This window comes from Hippopotamus amphibius, chromosome X, assembly GCF_030028045.1.
Source record: "Hippopotamus amphibius kiboko isolate mHipAmp2 chromosome X, mHipAmp2.hap2, whole genome shotgun sequence".
In the NCBI taxonomy this organism is placed as follows: Eukaryota; Metazoa; Chordata; class Mammalia; order Artiodactyla; family Hippopotamidae; genus Hippopotamus; species Hippopotamus amphibius.
In genome coordinates, this window is record NC_080203.1 from 28,347,335 (window position 1) to 28,370,014 (window position 22,680).

General features: G+C 43.3%; 1 protein-coding gene across 1 annotated transcript in view; it reads right to left on the reverse strand.

Annotated features, from left to right (window-relative positions):
* Positions 1-9,816: 9,816 nt before the first annotated feature.
* The window catches only part of GRIA3 (glutamate ionotropic receptor AMPA type subunit 3), a 284,919-nt gene continuing 272,055 nt past the window's right edge, over positions 9,817-22,680 (reverse strand). Inside the window, exons 14-16 of the mRNA XM_057718466.1 lie at positions 18,113-18,227; positions 15,282-15,529; positions 9,817-10,480 (exon numbers count right to left, since the gene is read on the reverse strand). Coding sequence (XP_057574449.1) covers positions 15,284-15,529; positions 18,113-18,227 — 361 coding nt within the window. The 3' untranslated portion in view covers positions 9,817-10,480; positions 15,282-15,283. The remainder of the gene's footprint in view (positions 10,481-15,281; positions 15,530-18,112; positions 18,228-22,680) is intronic.

Below are 22,680 nucleotides of genomic sequence, written 5' to 3' on the forward strand. Positions count from 1 at the left end.
TTGAGATAAAACACCTCTTGATGAAGCACCTTCAGAATCCAGTCCCATGGGTACTCCCCTGACTCCTGCCAGCGCGTGCTGTCTAGGTCTTCCAGTTCCTTCCAGTGCCTTTCCTTCCCTGTTAGGTCCAGCTTCTTCTGGGAAGGATACTGCTGCTTTTGTGAGGGCCAGACTTCTGTATTGTCTCTCATACAGAGGAAGTACTAGCTGTTATTAGGGAAGAGTGGGCCACTTCTACAGGCTTCGAAGTTTTAGAGAAGACTGGAGAGTCGAAACCTTCAGGAGCATCCACTCAGACGTCCCCATCCCGTGTGTCAAGGTGCTGTTTTTGCAACTAGGACCATGACTTCGGCAGAACATACCTGTCTCAGCTGAGTATTCAACAAGCCTTGACGTTCTGTCACCTTAATGACCAAATCCTGGGTTAGATCTTTGCCTTTTTACTCTCCCCATTGCTTGAAATGGGAGCTTCTTTGTAAGCTAGAGAGTGTTGGCTTCTCATGTACGGTTTTTTAAAAAATATTAATTAATTAATTGTCTGCGTCGGGTCTTTGTTGCTGCGTGTGGGCTTTCTCTAGTTGAGGAGAGTGGGGGCTACTCTTCATTGCGGTAGCTTCTCTTATTGTGGAGCACTGGCTCCAGGCACACAGGCTTCAGTAGTTGTGGCACGTGGGCTCAATAGTTGCGGCTCGCGGGCTCTAGAGCCCAGGCTCAGTAGTTGTGGTGCACGGGCTTAGTTGCTCTGTGGCATGTGGGATCCTCCCGGACCAGCGCTCGAACCCGTGTCCCCTGCATTGGCAGGCAGATTCTTAGACACTGTGGCACCAGGGAAGACCTCGTGTACAGTTTTTAATTGTTTTCCCTCAGCTTTTTATTGTCTGTTTTTAGGGCATGAAGGTCACTTAATAACAAGCACCAAATTCTATTTTCTTTATATTTATAACTCTCCCATACATTCCCATACTCTTGATCATGCCCAGCTAGTGCCTCCTCTCTACTGGCATGTTTTCCCAAAATACCACAGGTGAAAACTTAAAGATTCGGTCACCTTGTGTCAGGGGCTGTCTGTGCACAACCTTCTACCAGGAAGATGGTCATCATTACCAGTCAAGTGGTGAGGGATCCGGTCCCCAAGCCCCATCTACGACCTGCTTTCTTGGACCAATTCTATTATCGTAATAATGTTACAGGTTGGACTTTCAGAGAAGCAGATACTGAGAAGGAGTTAGGAGGGCAAACGCTTTGTTGGGTGTATGGTCAGGCCACTCAGGATGGCTGTCCTCTTGCTCTCTGTACATCCCCTGCTTGACCAGTGCCTGCCGCACCTTCACCCTACTCACGTGAATGTGCTTGCCCCCTGCTCCAGCTGGTGATTGTTCTACTCCTTAGGCCAGAATGACTCCGCCTGCTGGTTTATTAAAGGGAAACACCTGCCTTTGTGATGTTAACCTGAGAGACTGTGAGGGACACGCCCTGGCTGTTGGTTTCCCTGGTAACTGATGAGCCAACCTGATGTCAATCCCCCTATACACTGTAGCCTCCTCCCCCGAGGAGCGAAGATGGCTGCCTTGGCTTGTCTGCCGTAAGTAGTGGGCTGTTGCTCCAGGGCCTTTTGCTTCAGACCTGTAAGATTCCCTGTCCAACAAACCATGGATGTTTCTGTCGCTGTCCCTGGGCTCTTTCTTAGGTCTCAGGCTGGGCATCCACAAGGCTTGCAGGCCTGCAGGGTGCAGCCTAACATTAGGGAATAAGGCCCGTGAAGGGATAGGGACCAAGAAGCAGGAGTGAGCAGGGGAGCCATCAGACTGTTATGAGAACCTGACAAAGCCCCTGCCAGCCCCTGCCAGCCCCAGGCGGGGCTTTCTGGAGCAAGGATTGCTCATTGGAGAAGTCCTATGTTGGGTACAACTAGCTAGGCTCTTGTACCACTGCTTTGCTTGGTAATTACCCTGAAAGAGTGTGACTTTGATTATCACCACTTTGCTCTGGCATTGGCTGTGGGCTGCCCCAACAAGAGGGTGACCTTGGTTCAAAAGCCCAGGCAGATTCTGAAGATGCTAACAGCTGGAGGCTGTCCGCTACCTGCAAGGAGGCAGGTGGAAGTAAGTGCTTTCTTGAAGGAGGATATGAGGGGTGCGTAACTGTGTCTGCTGATGGACTAGCCTAATACTGTTGTGGAGCAGCGAAATTTATTTCCATTAAAATTTGTATTGCCTACCCACAATCCAGTGGTTGAGTCTCACAAAGGAGACTAGATTTCCACATCTGAGAGTCCCGTGAGTGAACGTATAACCTTGATAGAGTACAGTAGCTTCAGGCATTGGCCAGGGGGCAGCCACAGTGGTGCTGATGACTAGAGCAGGAGATATTCCACGTCCAAAGGAAGCTGGGGGCTTGGCTCCGTCTGGTGGGAGACAAGGTAAGGCTTATTTTAGGAGAAGAGAGACATTGAGAAGATGGCAGGCTGTGGAAGCTGCCTTGGCTAACTGATTATGTGGAGGGTGGACCTCTTTGGACAGAAAGCTTGTGAGTTTTTTCATTTTCTTTTTCATTTTCTTATTTTTTAAAAAAACTTATTGGAGTATAGTTGATTACAATGTTGTGCTAGTTTCAGATGTACAGCAAAGTGAATCAGTTATACATATATCCACTCTTTTTTAGGTTCTTTTCCCATATAGGTCATTACAGAGCACTGAGTTCCCTATGTTATACAGCAGATTCATATCAGTTATCTATTTTATATACAGTAGTGTGTATATGTCAATCTCAATCTCCCAATGTATCCCCCCTTTCCCCCCTTGGCTACCATGTTTGTTTTCTACATCTGTGACTCTGTTTTGTGAATAAGTTCATTTGTACCGTTTTTTAAGTTTCCACGTATAAGCAATATCATACGATATTTGTATTTCTCCGTCTGACTTCCTTCACTCAGTATGACAGTCTCTAGGTCCACCCATGTTGTTGCAAATGGCATTATTTTGTTCTTTTATCATGGCTGAGTACAGTATAAAGTGGCGCCTCTTCTCTATCCCCAACACTACTTCCTAAGTTATGCCTCTGGTTTTTTTTTCCACTCCTACATGTTATTCATTTGTGCATCCATTCATTTGTTCAACAGACACTTAAAACTCTGCTTCAGTTAAGGAAATGATTGAGAGACTCTGCCCATGGTCTAGTAGGGAAGACAATATATATCACTGTACTGCTGTGAAAGATGTAAAGCACTACTGGAATGGGAAAACAGAGGTAGGGTCTCTAATCCAATCCTGAGGGGAGAGGGGCAGTCAGGGAAGGGGTCCCAGAGGAAATGATGCCAATTTAGTCTTTTTTTTTTTTTAAAGATTTTTTGATGTGAGCCATGTTACAATATTGCTTCGGTTTTATGTTTTGGTTTTTTGGCTGTGAGGCATGTGGCATCTTAGCTCCCTGACCAGGGATTGAACCTATACCGCCTGCATTGGAAGGCGAAGTCTTAACCACTGGACCACCAGGGAAGTCCCCCAATTTAGTCTTAAAGACAAGAGTATGAGTTAGTCAAGCATAAAAGTGAGGGGAAGGGGATTCCAGGCAGATGGAGAAGTATGGTCAAAGACATGGATGCGTGAAAAGACATGGCAAAGCCAGAAATTTTAAGTAGTTGAATATGACTGGGTCTTAGTGGATATTTATGATGAAGTGGAGAATGGAGGTGGGGTGGTAAACAATAAGACTGGAGAAATGGGCAAGAGGCAGATCGTGAAGGGCTTTTTAAATGATAAACCAAGGTGATTTACTCTTATGCCAAAGGACAATAGGGACCCATTGATGCTGAGGAGTGATGAGATCAGAAAAATCATTCTGTCTGCTGTGCAGAGGGTGAATTAAAGGGATTAAAAACTAGAGAAAGGAGGAAAAACTAAGAGGCTATTGCATTAAGCCATCTAGAAAGTGTTTCAAGTTCGAACTGAGGTAGAGATCCATAGAAGTGGATGGGTCTCAGAGAGATGGGGGGAGTAGAATCATCAGGACTTGGCTGAAAGTAAGGATGAGGGAGGGAGCAGACCAGGTTGGTGACTAGGTTTCTGGATTGGGTGACTAGGCTTATGGTGTGACTGACCCCCAGCCTACTATCTTCTCTGTGTGGCCCCGCCCTCTGTGGTGATGGTGAGGGTAAAGGAAAGAAATGGAAAGAATGGTCTGCGTACAGTGCAGGTTCCACCTTGTATCTCCCTCAGGGTGATCAGAACCATCTCATATTGTGTTTCAGGGAGTGCTTTCGGTAGCTTGTTCCAAGTCTGCATGTTCCCTCTTTGGTGATAATGCTAGCTGGTTTTCTCCCACATGAGTGCAAACCATGTTATGACTCTGGGATCCAGAGGGATGTGAAGAATCATAGACTTTTCACAACATCTTACAGCTGTACAGGCTGATGTTAAACTAACTCATCTGTTTTTTCATTGGTATTGTACTGTGGGTTCTGCTTTTGAGTGCAAGCCTACTTTTTTCTCGGATTGTCACATCTATCAATTTGAAAGTTTATTAGATTTATTCTTATATTCCATTTTACTCTGCATCAATGTGGTTTTAAATCAAGATAGAGACTCTTAGAAGGATCTCTGATTTAGCAGTGGGGTGAGGGTAAGAACAGAGATAATAGTTTCTGTGTTGGAAATGTTGAGTTTGATGTGCTTATGGGATATTCCAAGTGAGGAGGTGCAGTGGACATTTGAATATACTGGTTTGGAACTCAGAAGAGCATTTTGAGCTGGAAATGAAGACTTGGGAGACCTAATATAGGTGGAAATGGAAACCATGGGATAGGACCCAGGGAGAGTGTACAGAGTGAGAAGAGAGGAAGGAACGTGGCAGAACTCAGGAGAATATTGACATTAAGAGAAAGAGGGGAGCAGGAAGCAGAGGTGAAACCAGCAGCAGGGTAGGAGGAAAACTAGGAAAGAGTGACATCACAGAAGTCAAAGGAATAGAGACTTCCAAGATGATGGGAAGGTTAATACCACCAAATTCTGGAAAGAGATCAAGTAAGATAATGACTAAGAGGTGATGGGTGTAGTAAGCTTTTCTGAAGCTATACTGTAAATGGGGGAAAATGTGGGCCTTAAAGGGCTTTACCAGGTTTAGAGAGCGTTTCCCATCTTTCAAGAAAACTAGCACTGTTATGGGGGAAGACTGCAATGTTTGGAAATATTTGTAAAATTGTTTCACCCTGTCAGCCTTGTATTCAAGCTTCTTGAGAGCTGCCGCCAGAGGTTTAATTGACTTCTTCAGGCTTAATGAATATTTATTAGGAAAAATTTAAATCAACCATTTTGCTACAGGATTGAAACTCAATGAAACCACTGCAGGGGTAATTTTGCCAAAGCTGCTGTCACAGGGAGAAGATTATTTTATAGCTAGGGCATCATGAGTCAGTAAATAAGCAAATACCTCCTGCTTGGAGGGTGGGCAGTTTGGCAGGAAAGTGGTCATTCTAAGGTTTTCAACAGCTAGACGTTTACAGGGGCCAGTGTGACTCCTTAGTTCAAAAGGCTCACATCTTCTGAGGCACAAAGAGAAATTCAGTCAGGTTCCACCTGATTACATTAGGAAGTGCAAATCCAAGTGAAGGGACAGAGGATTCATTTCGGGCTCCTTCTAGTTCTTTCTCTGAGCACAGCATTGGGTATGGGTGGATGTTGATTCTAGTCATCATCTACCTTGCTGCCGAGACTGCAAGCTCCTGAGGGCAGGATCTCAGCCTGGAGAGGAGAGGAAAAGAGTATAGGCCCTTCCCCAACTGTCTTTGTCCAGGTGATATTTGGTTATAAGGACAACAATGGTTGTCAAAGAACTTGGGTTTCTGAACTCTCAGTGTTGAGGATGCTAAGAAAGTGGCAGTAGGTTTGGGACAATGAGAGACCCTCCCAATACCTCCCTCCATCCTCTCCTAACAACAGTGCCCTCCCAGCGAGCCTTTTGAGAAAGTCAAATTGCACCATCTTAGCTAAACATAAATGGCTTGTCCATGACTCTTAGTCTTAGAGGTAAGGGAAATCTCCCAGCAGCCTCATTCTTTCACTTTCAGGTCTGGAGACAAGTTTCATTAATTCTCAGCGCCACTGACCACTCTCTTCCAAGACCTTGCCTTTTCTTTAGTCTGGATTGATAGGGGTGATACTGTAAGTTCTCCCAGTAACCCCAGATTCAAAAGAAATTTCCTGATGGGACGTTAAGTTCTGTGTGCTCACACAACTGAATGCAGCTATATCGCTGCTGAGTTTCATATCTGCCAAGTGATCGGATGATAAATGGGTGCCCAGGAAGCCCAGTCCAATAAGGGTGAGGATAAGAGGGGAGGGGTGTGGCCAAGAGTAGCTGAACAGCTGGCTCAGATTTTGAAAGTAACTCTCCAACTGATAATAGGCTTTGCTGGTTTATGACCCTATGAGACAGCTTGTCAGTGCATCTTCTGCTTCACTGAGTCTGGACTCTGAGGAATAATGGTTTTGCTTCTTGCTTCTCCATTTGTTCTCCTCCTCCTCTATGTTCATCTCCCCAAGTCACAGTCGACCCTTTCTCCCCACTCAATACCAGGAACGTGATTTGCAGGACTGTTTCTTCCATGATCCTACCAAGGTTTCCTTAAATACATTTGCCCTTCCTATTTGAAGACGGTCCTAGAGAGTGTGATCAGATGTGTGTTAACAGGGCAAGAAAACCAATGCAGGGACCAAGAGGCATTCTCCTTGTGTGCACGGGGCGGGGGGTGGGGTGGGGGGGAGTGTGACATTTGAAGGTCAAAGACATTTTTACAGACCTGGTTGGTGAGTGTAAGCAAGATATATAGCTACCTATGGTCTAACTTGAGAAAGACTAAAAGCACCTCTTTTGCTTCTCCTTTCCTCCCAGGAGAAAAACACTCAGACCCCACCTAAGCCGAAGCTGTGCTCTACCATCATCTGCCACAGCACCTGTGATGAACTTCTCCTTTGAGGTAAGGAAAAGGAGTTCCTGTTAAACTAGAAATCTGTTATTTTTGTTAGATTTGGAGACAACATTTGGTGCTGGAACTGATTTCATCAGCCACCAGGGGACCGTCGCTGTAATGGAGTCACTGAATCTGCTCCCTAGAGAATCATTCTCTTCTGGGGGACTGCTGCAGGTGTCCTAATCAAAGAAAAGGAAAGCAGTTGAAGGGTTATAAAGCATGAGTGTTTCACCAGATAAATGGCATTTCAGAGGACAGAATGATAGAAATACGCTGAAGCCTACAGGCTACATTGACCACATTGTGTGTATAACAGCCTACACTTCCTAATCCCCTGAGAGTTTTCCTTTCCCCCTAGCTTTCTCTCTCCAAGGCCTCGTGTTCCTTGTTCCCTAGCTCCCTAACCCCAGATATCTTTCTTTCTCTCTCTAGCATCCCAGCTGCACTCTTCTTCCTTTCTGCCTTAATTTCAAATTATCCCCTTTCTCTTTCTCCTGTCATCCATCACCCCCTGTTTTTTTGGTGATCATTGTCTACCTCTGGTCTGTATTTAAACACTTGCTTTATTTGTTGGATAAAACTATATTCCATGTTCAACATATATAATTCAGACTAGCTCATTAGCCTTTTGTTTCCCTCTCAGAAACATTCTAAGATCAGTATAGTCTTGAATTCAGGATTTCTTCCCCCACTCTAGACCAGTGGCCCTGGGTGGAATAAAGATTTTCCACTGGGACATCGGGTTATTATGAGTAATGAAGGCAGCAGCATAAACCAGAGCCAATTAACTAAGAGGACTAGGACACATACTTGTGGTGACATGGGAAAGTAATTGCAAGTGTTTTTGAAGATCATCAACCCCCAGTTTGGGCACTTCCTCAGGAGGCCAGATCTGGCAATGGGAGGATGGGACATCGGGGTTAGGGTCAAGGTAGATGTGTCAGAAGAGGGTCCCAGGGGGTGGAGGAAGGGATGAATGGGAATGAAGGCCTTGAAGTCAAACTTTTGCTCCTTCACGTATGAACTGAAGTCCTGCTTCTTGCTGTTTGTTGATACCATCTCACTGGCAGTGATCCTGGCAGACCTGATCTAGAGTCTTGGTGGCACAGTTCCATTTAGGTTAGGGGTCTGAGCCTGACTGCGGTTGCACTTGGGGTGGGGAGAGACATAATCCTTTGTGAAGATCACCAGTAAGGTGACCGTGCATCATTGGTAAGGCCTCTAGTGGGAAGTCAATTGGTGAATAATCATTTCTTGGTACCTGCATCCAAGTAAAGTTTAAGCAGTCAAAGCCCAGAAACAGAATCCTTTCTTTACAATTTTATTTACAAAATGTATTAAAACTTTGTACAATACCTCATGGCAATGAGGCTCCGTAATTGGTTCCCACACATGCAATTTACGCTTTTACGGCCATTAGTTTGCTTGGCAATGTTTCTGTTCACTGAAGTACAGCTTTAACAACAAAAAGAAAATAATTGGAAAAAAAAAATCTTCAAGTGACTACCGCCAAACTCCCGTAGCTTGAAGTTAGTAGCAGAAATTTGAAGCAATCAATGTTTTTTTTTAACATGCAAGTTTTTAAAAAATAACAAACCAGTTTACCCGCCTCTTCATTCCCAGTGAAGTTTCCTCTGTGAAAAACGGATGTGAGTCAGCAAACATCCACTTCTCTTTCTACAGTGCCTATGAGAAGTTTGTGTGTAGGTTGCTTGTTGGTTTTAGACAACTTCGTACAGGCACAGCGTCAGCTTCCTGCGCTGGGACATCATAGCATTCAGAAGTTGAAAAATCACAGTTTCGTGAAAACAAAACAAAAACACAACAGCTTTCTTTTTTTGTTCAATACCATTTAAAATTGGACAGGTGAGTCATTCGCTTATGACACAAGTTTTGGAATGAAAGTTTATATTACACTTTTCCGGAAACATTTCGTTGGAAACGAGACTTGTACCTTTCTTTTCTGAAGACGAGAGCAAATGTGCTGCGAGTCAACTAAAGCATCTAAGGGTCACACTTGGGAAATGAATTCGAGCTCCCAGTTTTTACAGTCTGGAAACTTCCCGATGCACGTCACTGATGAGAGCAAACTACTGAACTACGGAAAGCATACGTCGTTATATAGGAGGTAATTAGTGAGCGGAGACTATTTCTTCTGACTGTTCTGATGATGCCAACGGCAGGTACGCAATTAGTTACTTGATAGCCCGTGGAGCAGTGGAGCGATCTTCGGAGTCAGTAGAGAGACTGCCCCAAGCAAGGACCTGGGAGTGTTGCTGAGGCCCTCGGTTTAGCAATAGGTTTGGGAATGCATTTTAGTCTTTGCAAACTAGAAAAGGACACATGCAGTCTCACGGAGAGCCACAGGCAATCACAGGCAACAGCTGGTAAGACAGACCTAGCAAGAGTAAAAGTCAGATGAGAACTGTGGTCTGAACCCACTGGCCCGCCTTGCAATGTGGTCCTGTCTCCGTGGTGTACACTTGAAAGGCATACTGAGCAGAGAAAGCGGAGCTAAACACAGTGTTGTTTCTGAGAAAGATATTCTAAACACATTTGGGAGCGTAGCCAGCATTTCCCTCACCTCCATGCTAAATACTCGGCTATCTTGACTTAAAATGCGCACTGAAGCAAGAAAAACAGATCTGTGAGCTGAAATTCCAGGCTTCTTAGAAAGCCCCGGGGATCCGTTTTTAGGAAAGCACCGAGAGGTATGCCTAAGAGTGCCCGTCCCTTGCTACACACCAGTCAATTGAGAAAGCTCTGTGAATCCCTTCACCGAGTGGGAAGTTAGCAAAGCATTTTCACAAAACCATTTCAAAACACAGAGAAGTCACCGTTTAGTCCCTTTTCCAAAGTGTTTGAATTTTCTTAAGTGTTGCATTTACATTCTAAAGATATACACATTTCAGCAATGTTGAAAGGACATAGGGTGCACAGAACATCACCACCAACAGGAAATACCAAAAACATCTGGTCAGCAGATCCTAGAAGAAATGCCAGTCTGTCCTCCCAGACAGGGAGTCAGATTTTTGTTTTTAATCAGGAGAAATTAATTATTTTAGCTAAGGTGGGCCTATTTGCTGAATTGGAATTTTAAATTTGTGTGTGTGTGTGTGTGTGTGTGTGTGTGTGTGTGTTTTAAAGAACATGGTGTTTGAATACTGTGCAGTGGTATCAAAGAATGGCTTTTGTTGAATTGACTTTTTTTAAAATAAGATTTGTTTTCGCATACTGGAATCTTGCATGTCCATTTTTTTGTTGGTTTTATTTCAATTTTTTTTTCAAGCAAAGCAAAAAGATCTCAATGATGGTTTGCATTGTCGCGAGTCTCAGAGTATTCCATAAGGCACTGAAGGAAAAAAAAAATCAGTTTTTCCTATTGAAAGGTCATTGCACCATCAGCAATATTCGTGTCATGCCCGACACCAAGGAGAGTGAAATCTGGCTCAGGATCCTTGAAGCAGCCACGTTTTCGGTGATTCCTCTTGTCACTTGCCTCCAGTGGGAAGGGATCTGCAAAGGCAAGGGGGAAATTTAAGTTTGAACAGGCTTTCTATTGGAAATCGAAGTTTACCATGGCTCAATCTATCTTGGACAAAATCCACAGCTGTTTTCTCAAACTGGCATCCCTGTGGCTGCACCCTGTGTGACTGGCTTTAGGCAGCAGGTCTGTTTAAATTCTTTCACTTGAAGCAAATGTTTTGCAATAGGTTAAATTAGATTCTTTTTTTTTTTTTTTTTTTTTTTTTTTTTTACTATGCATTGTGCTAAGGAATACACGGGCATTGCATGAAGTCTAACTCAAAATATTCATCGCTTAGGAGGTAAGTAAAGTAGAAAGCCTTAGTGGCATTTCAATATAGATACTCAGGACAATGACACTGTAGAATGTGTTCTGATTGCAGAGCCTGTGACAGAGGGCTGTTTACCTAGGACAGAGTGTAAGCAGTGTTCTATGGCTTGCTCAATTGAAATCCATTTGACTGTGAGAAGAAATTTGCTGCTTGTTGCCATAAAGGTGATAGCTTGTTTCTCTCTTCATATCTACAACCTTAGCTATTAGTCAGAAAATAGCACATGGACTGTAAAGAGACAGCACATTCCAGGAAAAAGTCAGAACAGTGATACCCATGAAGGGGATTGGCATCTATGGGGTCTTTGCCCTGATATTATGTGCCTGTTTGAGATGTTGATGCTGCCCTCCTTTTGGAGGCATTAACTAGTGCAGGGGGTTCATTTGGCCCTACTCTGAAAACTTAAGGCCACTTTCCTGCCTCCTTTTCAAGCTCACACCCATCCTCTCCATCCTTTCCCTCTACACCAATCGAACCTTTCTTTTTCTCATGAGCTAACACTCAATTTTATCCCAAAGGAATGACATGATCATTATCTACCACTTGCCCTGGAATAAAAGTATCTGTAAGAAGAATGTCAAAGATGGATCTGAAGGCCAAAAGCCCCAAAGAAGCAGAATAAGACTAACACGGAAGTGGGTAAACCTATTCCTTGGAATCTGGTCCAGAGTCATATCTGTCTCAGAAGTTTGGAGAAAGCTTGTGTTTATGACAGAAAGATCAAAGTCCCTTCCTTCCTCCCTCTTGGCCATGGGATGTCACTTCCCAGTTGCATAACTTTAGGAAAGCCACCTCATCTCTCAATGCCTCTGTTTCCTGTTTTTAAATGGGGGTAGATGAAATATTATCACTGAAGAGAAGTCCTTTGGGGACAAAGAACAACATCTTAGTTATCTAGAATATGTTTTCCACTTAACATAAGATGAACTCTTTAAGGCAGGAACACTTCCCTGACAAGAATGTCTATGGCTGCAGAAGGGAAATTGATTCTTTGGAAATGGGCGGCATGAACAAAGTTAATATTTTCTAGTAAGCCTAAACAGAACTGTATTAGAGGAAAAAATGGAAATCTTTTCCCTTAGCCTTAGGCGTTTTGAGGTCTTGAAAATGGGAAGGATTTCAAAAATATTGAAGAAACCAAAGAAGCCAGAAGTAGTTCTGAACAGTAATGAGGAAATCAGAAAGAATTTCTTAAAACAACGAGGAGAGCCAGCCCTAGGGTGCAGCGAATCTGCAACGTTTGATGGTTGGTCACCTGCTCGGGCATCCTGGTGGCCCCACTTCCAGTGGCTGGTTAGTAACCCAAACAGGCAGCAGGTCATCAAGAGGCCGTCTGCTCTCGAGTGGGTGCTGGACCTGAGGCGTGTGTTCCCACGAGTCCAGCAACCCTGACTCTATCAAGGATGCCTTTGTATCAACCAGATTTCACCTAGATCATATTTTTGCATCTGATTTGCCCTTGAGTCATTCTTCCTGAAGAATTACTGGTACCATAAACTCCCAAGCCTGGCTCTGATAATTAGCAATAAAAGTAAAATCTCAGGGTGCTTCTCCATCTCTGTGCCCCTGAGTAGACCCTGACAGATCTAGGCCAACTCAGAGAACTGGAAGCCTAATAACTAGATAACAAATTAGAAGTCACTCGGGATATTCCAGAACTTCTTGGGAAATAAAAGATCAGTGAATGAAGACCAACATTCCCCTCATGTTACATCACCAGACTGGCTGAGGACAGCAGAGAGTTTTCTGTTTCCTGCTCAGACTGCTTTTTGCCTCGACTGACACATGTCAGGTTTTTTCTGACATCCTCTGAGGCTTTTCCTTCTTGTCTGGGGGACTTCACACAGACTTGGAGGACAGCTTTGTTTGCAGAGGATTTCCCCAGGTTTTATTTTCATCCTAGGGATGACTGCCAAGGTGCTAGCTAACTGGGCTGTAACCACGTTGGCACTGGTATCTATTCAAATGTGATTTTTGCCTCAGCCTAAATTTTGCTTCATAAAATCGATCACCCAAGGTGACTAAAGGAAAACCAGAGTGCCAGAAGTTGTGGCAAGCTCATTTTCCCCCAAGTGTAATGACCTGGGCCCCCCCCCCCCCCTTTAGGACTGTAGCATTCTGCCCAAAGGTTTGCCGATCCCAGTTTGGTCTCTCTCTGTCCCTCTATGTCTGTCTTTCTTTTTCTCACTCTCCTTCCCTTTCTCCTTCCCCCCTTCTTTCCTATCTTTAAGTTACATGCTGTGAGGCAACTTTCTCTAGAATCTTACTACTCCCTGGACCAGAAGCATCAATATGACTTGTGAGCTTGGGAGAAATGTGGAACATCAGGCCCCACACCCCAGACCTGCTGCATCAGGACCTGAATTTTTATAAGATCCGCAGGTGATTCACCTGCACGTTGCTGGTTGGAAAGCACTGCTCTGGGACTTTAATAAGGGACTGAGGCTGTAAGAGCTGAGGAGCAGAGACATAGAATCTCATGATGGAATGGGTGATAATAAAGAGGGTCTGGAGGCTGTGTGACCCTAAGCCCTGCTACAGAAAGCTTCCTTTTGGGGAAAGTAGGAGTGCTTGAATATATACCCTCATGTCAAGTGCATAAGAAGGAGGGCAATCGGAGGCTTGGTCAAGTCCCTCAAGACATTTTCGTAAAGAAGGGAGATGTAAACTTAGGATCTGCTCTCCATTTGACAGGATCCTCACTGGGGTTTCAAGGTTTCTGGAGACCACCAGGCCATGCGTGCAAAGCGGTGGCACGGTTTAGTGAAGAATACAGCTATGGAAGGAAGAAGAGCTGGGTTCTAGTCCCAAAACTGCCACTACCTAGTTGTGTTGCCTTGAGCAAGTCATTTGACGTGGCTGGTGCTTAGTTACCTGAGAGGGAAAATATTTTCTGTCCCGTTACCTCAACTGAGGTGATAGATGTGAGAGCACTTGGAAAACTGATATACAGATTTCGGGTGTATTATTTCTTTGGATGCCAGTATCTCAGAATTTGGGATAATTAAGCTAGGCTGAAATCACCCACATACCTTCCTATGAGAAAGCAAATAACGTGTCCCCAATTGTAATGGGCCTATATAACCTACTCAAGAGGAAGATATTTTAAGCACATGGGAACATGAAATGTTTGCATGCAAACAGTGCTCATTACAGATAAATCCATGTATTGTCCATTCAACAAGGCAATGGGAACACTTCGTGAGTGGGTTAGTCGGTGTACTGAGTATGTTATGGCAAGAGGCCGTGGTGTGCAGCAGGAAAGAACAACCAGCACCTTCATCACACGAGATAATGCCTTCCATGGTGAGGACAAATGATTTATCTGGATGAAATATTATTTAAAAATTGGTGAATTTAGATGCATACCATGAAATAGAAGGAGGTCAAAACCCAGATGCATTTGTAGAAATTCAAGCACACAGACGTGGACTTCTGAGGACAAAAATCTCCCACCAAAAATAAGGGCTATAAAGTTGCTAATTGTCCCGTTCCACTTCTGATAGGTGTGTTACTGATGACTGGTGCACTCGAAGGTAACTAAACTATATTCTCTTAAACACTTCTGCAATGGAGATGTTATCCTAACTCAAGCTTGCCTTTGAACACATCTGAGTTACTGGTGAGTTTTGGCCGTAGCTGCCAGAGTCAAGGTGGCATCAGTCAGGTTCATTTAAGTTTGAATTTGGGAAGAGCCAGCAGCAGGGAACCTACACTATCCTTTGGGAGACACCTGAATGAATATCAGTTCCAAGAAAAGGACAATAAAGGAACACAAAGATTAAAGAAATCGTCTCAGGCTTATACTTAAGAGAACCACCACACCCCTAGAGAAGCACTACTTTTCTCAAGGGGGCAGCTCCCTGTTTCCATTCCTCATTTTAACATCAGTTCCAGAGAGCTGCTTTCTCTAGAACTGCACTGTCCAATGTGGCAGTCGCCAGCCACATATGACTGTCCAACAGTTAGTATGTGGCTAGTGTGAGTTGAGACGTGCCGTAAGTGTAAAACACACCCCTGATTTCTAAGACAGTATGAAGAAAAGAATGTAAAATACCTCATCCATTTTTTACGTTGAAATGATAATATTTCGGATATGCTGGGTTCAATAAAATATATCATTAAGTTAATTTTGCTTGTGCTACTTTTGAAAGTGGCTAGAAGAGCACTTAAAATTACACACATGGTTCACATATGTGGCTTGCAAATATTCCCATTGAACAGGCTTACTCTAGAGAATTATTTTTTTCTTTTGGGTTGCAGACCACAATCTAATTATGACTATGCTATTAGAAAAGCACCATTGTCTGACAAGAAAGCACAATCATTATTTTCAAAGAATCAAATGGGTGCAAAGAATAGACAATTCTTGAAACAGTAAAGCAAATTGAAAAACAAGGAAAAAAAGAGATTAACATACAGTAACGTGAGGGGATTAGTTTACTAGACCTTAACCGTACCCCTAGATCTTAACACTCTCTGTTCCGTACACGTTGTAGCCTTCTCTGTATGTAGCGTAATTTTGAGTGTTGGTGGCAGGAGCAGGCTTAAAGTTTTGGGTGTTCTTTGTGAGTTTCATGCGTTTGGACTCTGCCCGCGATTTGTAACAGAATTCTATCAAAGCCACCATCATGGCTAGCCCCAGACCTCCGACAAGTATATAGAAAACGCCCGCCACGTTGCTCAGGCTCAGAGCGCTGGTCTTGTCCTAAGAGAAATGAACAAGGCGATTAGCGCTTGGGGAAAACAAAGGCAATGGGACATTATAATACATTGCAACAGTATAGGATAGTTCTAAGTTGTAAAATGACTAAACATTGATGTCAAAGTTATGACTCAACTCTGGCAACTGGCTGACAAGTTGGTAGATTGTGCTTCTGTTGACAGCTGTGATCCTCACCTAAGTGTTCTTTTACTTTGACTCCTTAAATCCATTAGTACCTCAAGATGGTGTCAACAACTAAATAAAACAGCATTCGGGCCATGGGAGCAAAAGTGTAAACGCAAGCAACAATGTCTTCCTCCGCCAGCTCCGATAAGCACCATTTGCCAGAGTTGAGCTGTGACATAATCTCTATCAATGTAACACTCTTTTCATTTGGGAACTGGAAGCACTCTTTCCCCTCTCTGCCCTGCAACACCCCTTTCTCCCTTGTTCTCCCTGTGACAAACTTGTCAACAACTAGTCTTTTCAGATACCAGGTGAGAATGTTGGAGGTTCCTGATATTCACATCTGGGGAGTTACTTTCCAAGGGTTGGTTTAAAAAGGATTCGCTCTCCCCTCCCCCAGGGGTTGAGAAATTGCTCCCTTTGGGGACTGGTTGCTAAGGTCTCATCCTCAGGGCAGCAAGTCTTTGTGCTGCAGGGACAAGGGCACAGCACAAAGAGTTGGCTCTGTTCCCTCTCCCTGAGAGTTGAAGGCAGCTATCAGGAGGACCCGCTGGGTCCTAAATTGGCTCCACACAAATCAGAAAACTTTTCCAGGAGGCTGATGATTAGAAAAAAATCCAGCTCATTTTTAGCGTTTGCTCCAGGGAATGTAGAGAATAATTAGGGGGAAAAAAAAAACCAACACCCTATACTTATCTGCTCTCTATTTAAAATGGGGGGAAAATTGAGAAGCTGGTCAGTGACTTTCAGGTCAAACTGCGCAAATCTGACTAAGCTATCTGCCTGTATGAAAAAAAGCAGAAACTGAACTGCTGAACAATGGAAAGAAAAAAGTTGGTGCCTTGAGCCCTACCTTGAGGTAGGACACAGCGAGGGCCAGGAGCCTTTCTTTGAAAAAAATAAAATAAAATAGCATTTTGTAGTCTTTTTAGAGGAAATGTAACCATTTTGCTGCTGAATACAATGGAATGGAATGCCCAAATTGTTAGGCCAGTGAACTGAGTATCTTATTCAAACAATAGCACAGTGAGCAGGTGATGGTCATGGCCAACATGCAGCCCTCTGTGGCTCAGCTACTCCTGGTATCATGTAAAGAATTAAATGTAAAGACGATATGGCCATGTCCTGATTCTATTTTTGTAGGAGCCAGTCCTGTACTTGTTTCCCTTAATAAAAAGGCCAATCGGAATTGAATCGCATCGTAGGGAAGGGGTATGGACATGCCTCATGTCTACAACCACCTTGCAAATAGTCACTCTTGTAGGATGAATGACAGTGAGACAAGTGGTAAGAACTTCTGTCACTTACGAAATGATCGTCTCCTTAAGGAGGCCGGTAAAGCTATCTGCAGGGATGTTTCACAGTCCATTAGGAAAGGGACCAATTTCTGGTAACCCGCCTTCTCCCATTAGATTTTTATATGTATGTGGTTTTTGATGGGGTGGGGGGAGAAGTGTCCTTTACATCACCCAGGTAAGTTGTAGCAACAAAGTTTCAAGTTCCATGTATTTAAGTTTCACAGAATTCCCTGTTGTGGGGTGTAGAAAACCAGTAGCAAAATGGTTCACTGCACAAGGAAAATGAGTGGCATTTCATGAAATGAATTAACTGATACCACAATATTAGTTCAAAAAAAGGAAAGGCAAAGATTGAAACTAAAAAAGAACTGTCTTAAGGGAGCAAAGGGGGGCAGGAAGGAGGCGGGGAAGAGTGTTTCATGCTTATCAATGTGATGTTATCCTGAGAATGTATACCCTTAAGGAGCATGCGGCTGAATTTTGAAAGTATTACGTACAGAGATTCAAATGACACCTTTGGAAGAGAGAAGTGTGACAGACTTAATGAGATTCGAGATCCAAATAGGTGCTGAACTCAATACGACAGCAGCTGAAAGGAGGCTAATCATTCTGCTTACAGAGACCAGTCTCTTATTTATTTCTTTGACTGTTTTCAGGTGGGATTGACATAGTATATTCATAACCAAAGTATTTACAACTACAAAGTCTCTGACACGGTAAGAGGTTAAGAAAAAGTACTGTCACAACTGGATTTTTTTTTTTTTTGGCTGTTGTTCTTGTTCTATTTTCTCTTTGAATTTTCAAAATGTGAAATACAGTAAAACCCCCTTATAACACAGCTCGTGATTTTACTGCTTTGGGAACGTGGTGGGCCAGATTGCGTTCCCTCATCATAAGGACAGCTCGCCGGAGTCGCTGATTGATGTCACGTGGCAGGCCTCTGAGGCTGCTGTTGGCCTTATTCCTTCAGTGCTGGTGTTATAAAGGGGTCCCACTGTGTCAGGGAGTGTGTGTTGGGAAGGAAAGCCGTTTTAGGGTAGAAAATAAACAGTGGTTCAAAATGTGATTGCTAATCAGTACAAAAAGACCTTCAGCGACTGACCTTACTCCCGGAGTCCTTGGCTCCACATTCCCCCTTATCGTACCACCATTTGTTTTTCAGCTTGTCTAAGATGCCTTGTTCACTGAGTTTCAATACTGCAAGGTTTACAGGCGTTCTTCACGTGGGAAATAACATAAATAACATTATATTATGTTATTTTATGTTATTCAAGCTTCAAACTACTTTAAAACTATAGAAAGCGATAAAGCAGGGGGCCCTGGCCACAGAGTAACTTTAGACACTGCAGGCAACCTGAGCATTACCTTATAAAAATTAACACTACAGCAACGCTATATTTACCAGGGCCTGCCCATATCGCTTTGAGTAATCGGCACACACTGTTAAATAATGAGGATAGAAAAAAGGCACTCCTCAGATAGGCTGTGTGGGGTGAGGAGGGTCTCCCCTCAAGTGACAGTGGTCGGCGGCAGCTTGCAGCAGCTTTGTGACGGAGGTGTGTTAGGTTTGATCTAACTGGGTGTCTTGTTGTACTTCCAGACAGAAAGCAAGTTTTATGGAGGAATGGGGAAGTGAACGGGGCCAGGAGGGGAGGCGTTTCCACATGTGCAGACAAAAGGATGAATCCGAACAGAAGATAGAGTCTACGTGAGTAACACGTCTTCTGATTAGTTGTCCTTTATCACACACATCTGTCGCCCAGCTGAACATGATCTCAGAAAGAACTGTACTCCATCCATGTCTTCACAAACTGAATTCTTACGCACATGCTCGTCTTAGTAGTAAAGGTATAATGTGGACCTCTGGGTTTTGGATAAGAGTGCTTTCAACAACGGGAGGATGCTGGCCTATGGATTGTTTTGGAGTTACTGATCAGCTGTCTCTCTGCTATGGTCATGTGTCTGTGGGCGACTCAGATCACTAGAAGCTGAACTAGATTGTTTAAAAATGGATTATGGGTTATTAATATGGCCTGACCTAAAATGGCAAACGGACTCTGCCGCTATGGGAAGTTTAGATAAGCTGTTCTAGTAAGACGAGGCTTCCTCAGCCCAGAGGCTAATATGTCCCCAGGAGGCCAGCTCACTGCTCCCTCGTCCTCCACCTCTTAAAGTGTAAGGACTTCATTCAGAGCCACTGGGCAAATGCAGGACACCCTACTGGTCCTAGGATAATGATTTTCTCTTTTAGAAACTTCTTCAGCTATAAAATGGGAATAATGACCTTTACTGTCTTCTTTCTAGAGCTAAGAATCTGAAATAAAGTATCTCTAATAACTTTAGGTTAAAATGCATTATATATAGAGGGTGGTGTATTTCTATTATGAGGCAACGAATTACTGTGTGTTCAGATTCACGGGAACAATATTGCCAATAGTAGTGCATGTTTTTCTGAATGCCACCAATTTACAAGGAGGGAAACATATATTTATGTAACTATGAACATTTCATAGAATTTCTGAGCTTATTTTGGGTAACTTGGACTCACCAACATATCCAGTCATTGACAAAACTTCTACACTCACAGACATCTGGCCTCTGTCAGACCAAGTCCCCAAAGCCTATTCCCTTTCTTCTCCCCTTTGCTGTTGAGAGCAAAAGGACCATCTCATCTTGAGATATTCTGAGAAACATATCATCATTTAAAAATAATGGGCAATTTCAGAGTACTTAGGATTTGAAAAACTATAAACCTTTAGTGTCAGGGAGGTGACACTTTCTTGGTTAGTGCAGAGCTTGACAGCCAGAATGTCTGCATTTTGTATCTCACCAGGAAATTGAGGTCCTTTTATACTTTCAACAAGTTCCTTCAATCAATGCTCAGAAGCTTAGGCTTCTCAAGTGCTAGCCAGAGTTGCTTGGAATGCAAAGCAACAAAAGATACTCAAATAAAAATTTGAGCCTCTTTAGGATTTTATTGGCAGTGAAAGTTGTCTTAGACTTTTAAAGGACAGACAGGACACCTATGGCCCTGAGATCAGGTTGGACTGCCTTCTCCCCTAATCCCCACTGTCTGGCCTCCTTCTTTTCCCACTCACCCTATCATTTTCTGCCTTCTCACCACCACTTCTCCTTCAGTGCTGTGCCTTAAGCTAGGCACTGGGACCTGGGCTGAGGATTATAACAGTTGGCTCAGATTGCAGGGGAGATGCTTTCCGATGGCATATGGGTGACTGATTCCAACAGGACCACAGGAAAAAGTACAAGGCATTTTTTTCTTCCTTTCTGTGCTTCCTCTTTTCTTATTGCAAAGGGTCCAGTGTCTTCATGCTGCTCTCTGACTAAGCCCTTACCAGGCCCCGAACCTCCCTCAAGCTACTATACTCTTCAAATTACTTCATTCAGTTTCCTTAGTACTGCTGCCCTTACTAGATCTCACGAACAGAGCAGTCTGATTAAAGGCACTCACACTAAGTTCCAAATAGAGATCTCTCCCTGGAGATCCTGGGTTTTAAAAAAAAAATTGTCAACCCTTAAGGGAACTAGGCTGATAAAAGTGTGACATGTTAGTTTACAGCAGTGGTTCTCCCAGTGTGGTCCAAGGACCCTGGAGGATCCCTGAAACCTTTTCATCAGAGGGTCTGTGAGGTCAAAACTATTTTTGTAATAATGCTAAGGCATTCTTTGCCTTTCTCACTCCTATTCCCTCATAACGTACAGTGGAGTTTCCTGGACGCTACGACATGTGAAATCACAACACCTTGAATGAAGAAGCAAAAATGAGAATCCTATTCTCTTATATTAAGCCAGACATTAAAGAGATTTGAAAAAAATAGGACAATGCCACTCCTCACTAATTTTTTAAAAAAATGGTTATTTTTCATGAAAGAGATGTTATTTATGTGAATATACATTGGGTTTATTGTTTTTAAGTGAGTTAATACATTATTTTAAAATTCGTCAGTTTTAATTTCTGATATGATAAGTATTAATAGACATAATACATATGAACAAAATCTTTTGGGGGTTCCCTACAACTTTAAGTGTGTAAAGGGGTCCTGGGATAAAAAATTTGAGAAGCACTGGTTTTAGAGGAGGGTAGCCTTTTCCCCTGCTGGGGCCTCTTCTGGGCTGCCACCCTCCGCTCTTGCCAAAACCCAGGCCAAGCATTTAGCATCCAGGTCAGCAATTTAGCATCCTACTTTTCTGACAAATGGCCTACCCCTGCCTGCCTTAGGCCACTGAGTGGCTCCCACAGAATGGTTGGTAACTGCTCTCCACTCCCATGGCCTCCACAGGTACAGTGGAGGTTACCTTAGAGCAATGGTTCTCAATCGGGGGTCATTTTGTTCTCCAGGGGACATTGGACAACATCTAGAGTCATTTTCCATTGTCACCACTGGGAGGGAGGGAAATGCTACAGGCATCTAGTGGGTAGAGGCCAGGGATACTGTTAAACACCCTACTATGCCCAGGATGGCCCCCACAGCAAAGCCCCAGATGTCAACAGTGCCGAGGCTGAGAAACTCTGCCTTAGAGCATCCAGACCTCATCTGATGCCCCAGGACTTTAGAGAAACCTGACAAATGATATACCCTTAGAAGTTTAGTCTTTGATTGGAAAAAAAAAAGTCACAGGGCTTATGAAATCTGGCAGGGAACCAATGTGCATTTGGGAACTTCTAAATAAGAATGAAGGAGAAAAACAAACATTTTAAGCCGAGGAGCATAAAAGCTGTAATCAGAAATCACAGTAATACCACTTAACAAGGTTAGGACAGCTGCCAAGAAAAGAAAGTACTTTAAAGGCCAAATCTCCTAGAATTGTATGTTGCTGCGGGGTGGACTATATTCCCAAGATGGCAGAGAAAAACTGCTTTTATCCACATAATTTTCTCTCTGACTGTACCTTACTGGATGTATTGCCAAACTCAATTCAAATCAACCAGATGTGTTGACACCCTCCTCCCAACACACACACACACACACACACACACACACACACAATTTGGTATTTTAAAGGAAGTGGAATTAGTTGGGTGTCTGCTCATTTTAAATGTCACTTTCCTTATAATGCCATCTTTGCTCCTTACCCCAATATTTTTTCTCCCCTCCTTCATCTTCTGCCTTATGATTTGTGCCCAGGTCTTGTGTCTCCCTCTAGACTGTGTTTCTCAAGGGCAGGGACCATGGCTTATGTATTTGTATTCCCCACTTAGAATAGTTCTCTCAATAAATACTTGAATAGAAAACTCTCTTTTAGCATTTTGTTTTTCAGCCTAGTACTTCACAATAATAATAATAATAATAATAATAATAACAACAACAACAACAATAATAAAATTATTAATAATCACTTTAAGAAGGTAGATTTATGGTCTATATCAGTAAAGCTATTGAGGCACAGATAGGTTAAGTAATCTGCTCAAAACTGCACAGCAAATTCTGGGGCAGGCCAGAAGGCAAATTAATACACATCCGACTCTGCACTGTACATTCTCCAATGGAACACACAAAAAAAGGGTAGCACTCCTCATTGTTTTTGTTCTTAGGGCTTGGATGCTCATAATGAATGTTTTCTTTAGGGACCACCATACTCCAACCAACTGTCAGCCTAGCAAGGGCATATCTAGCAGCTGGGGCCTTTCACTGTGATGCAGCAATATGTCTC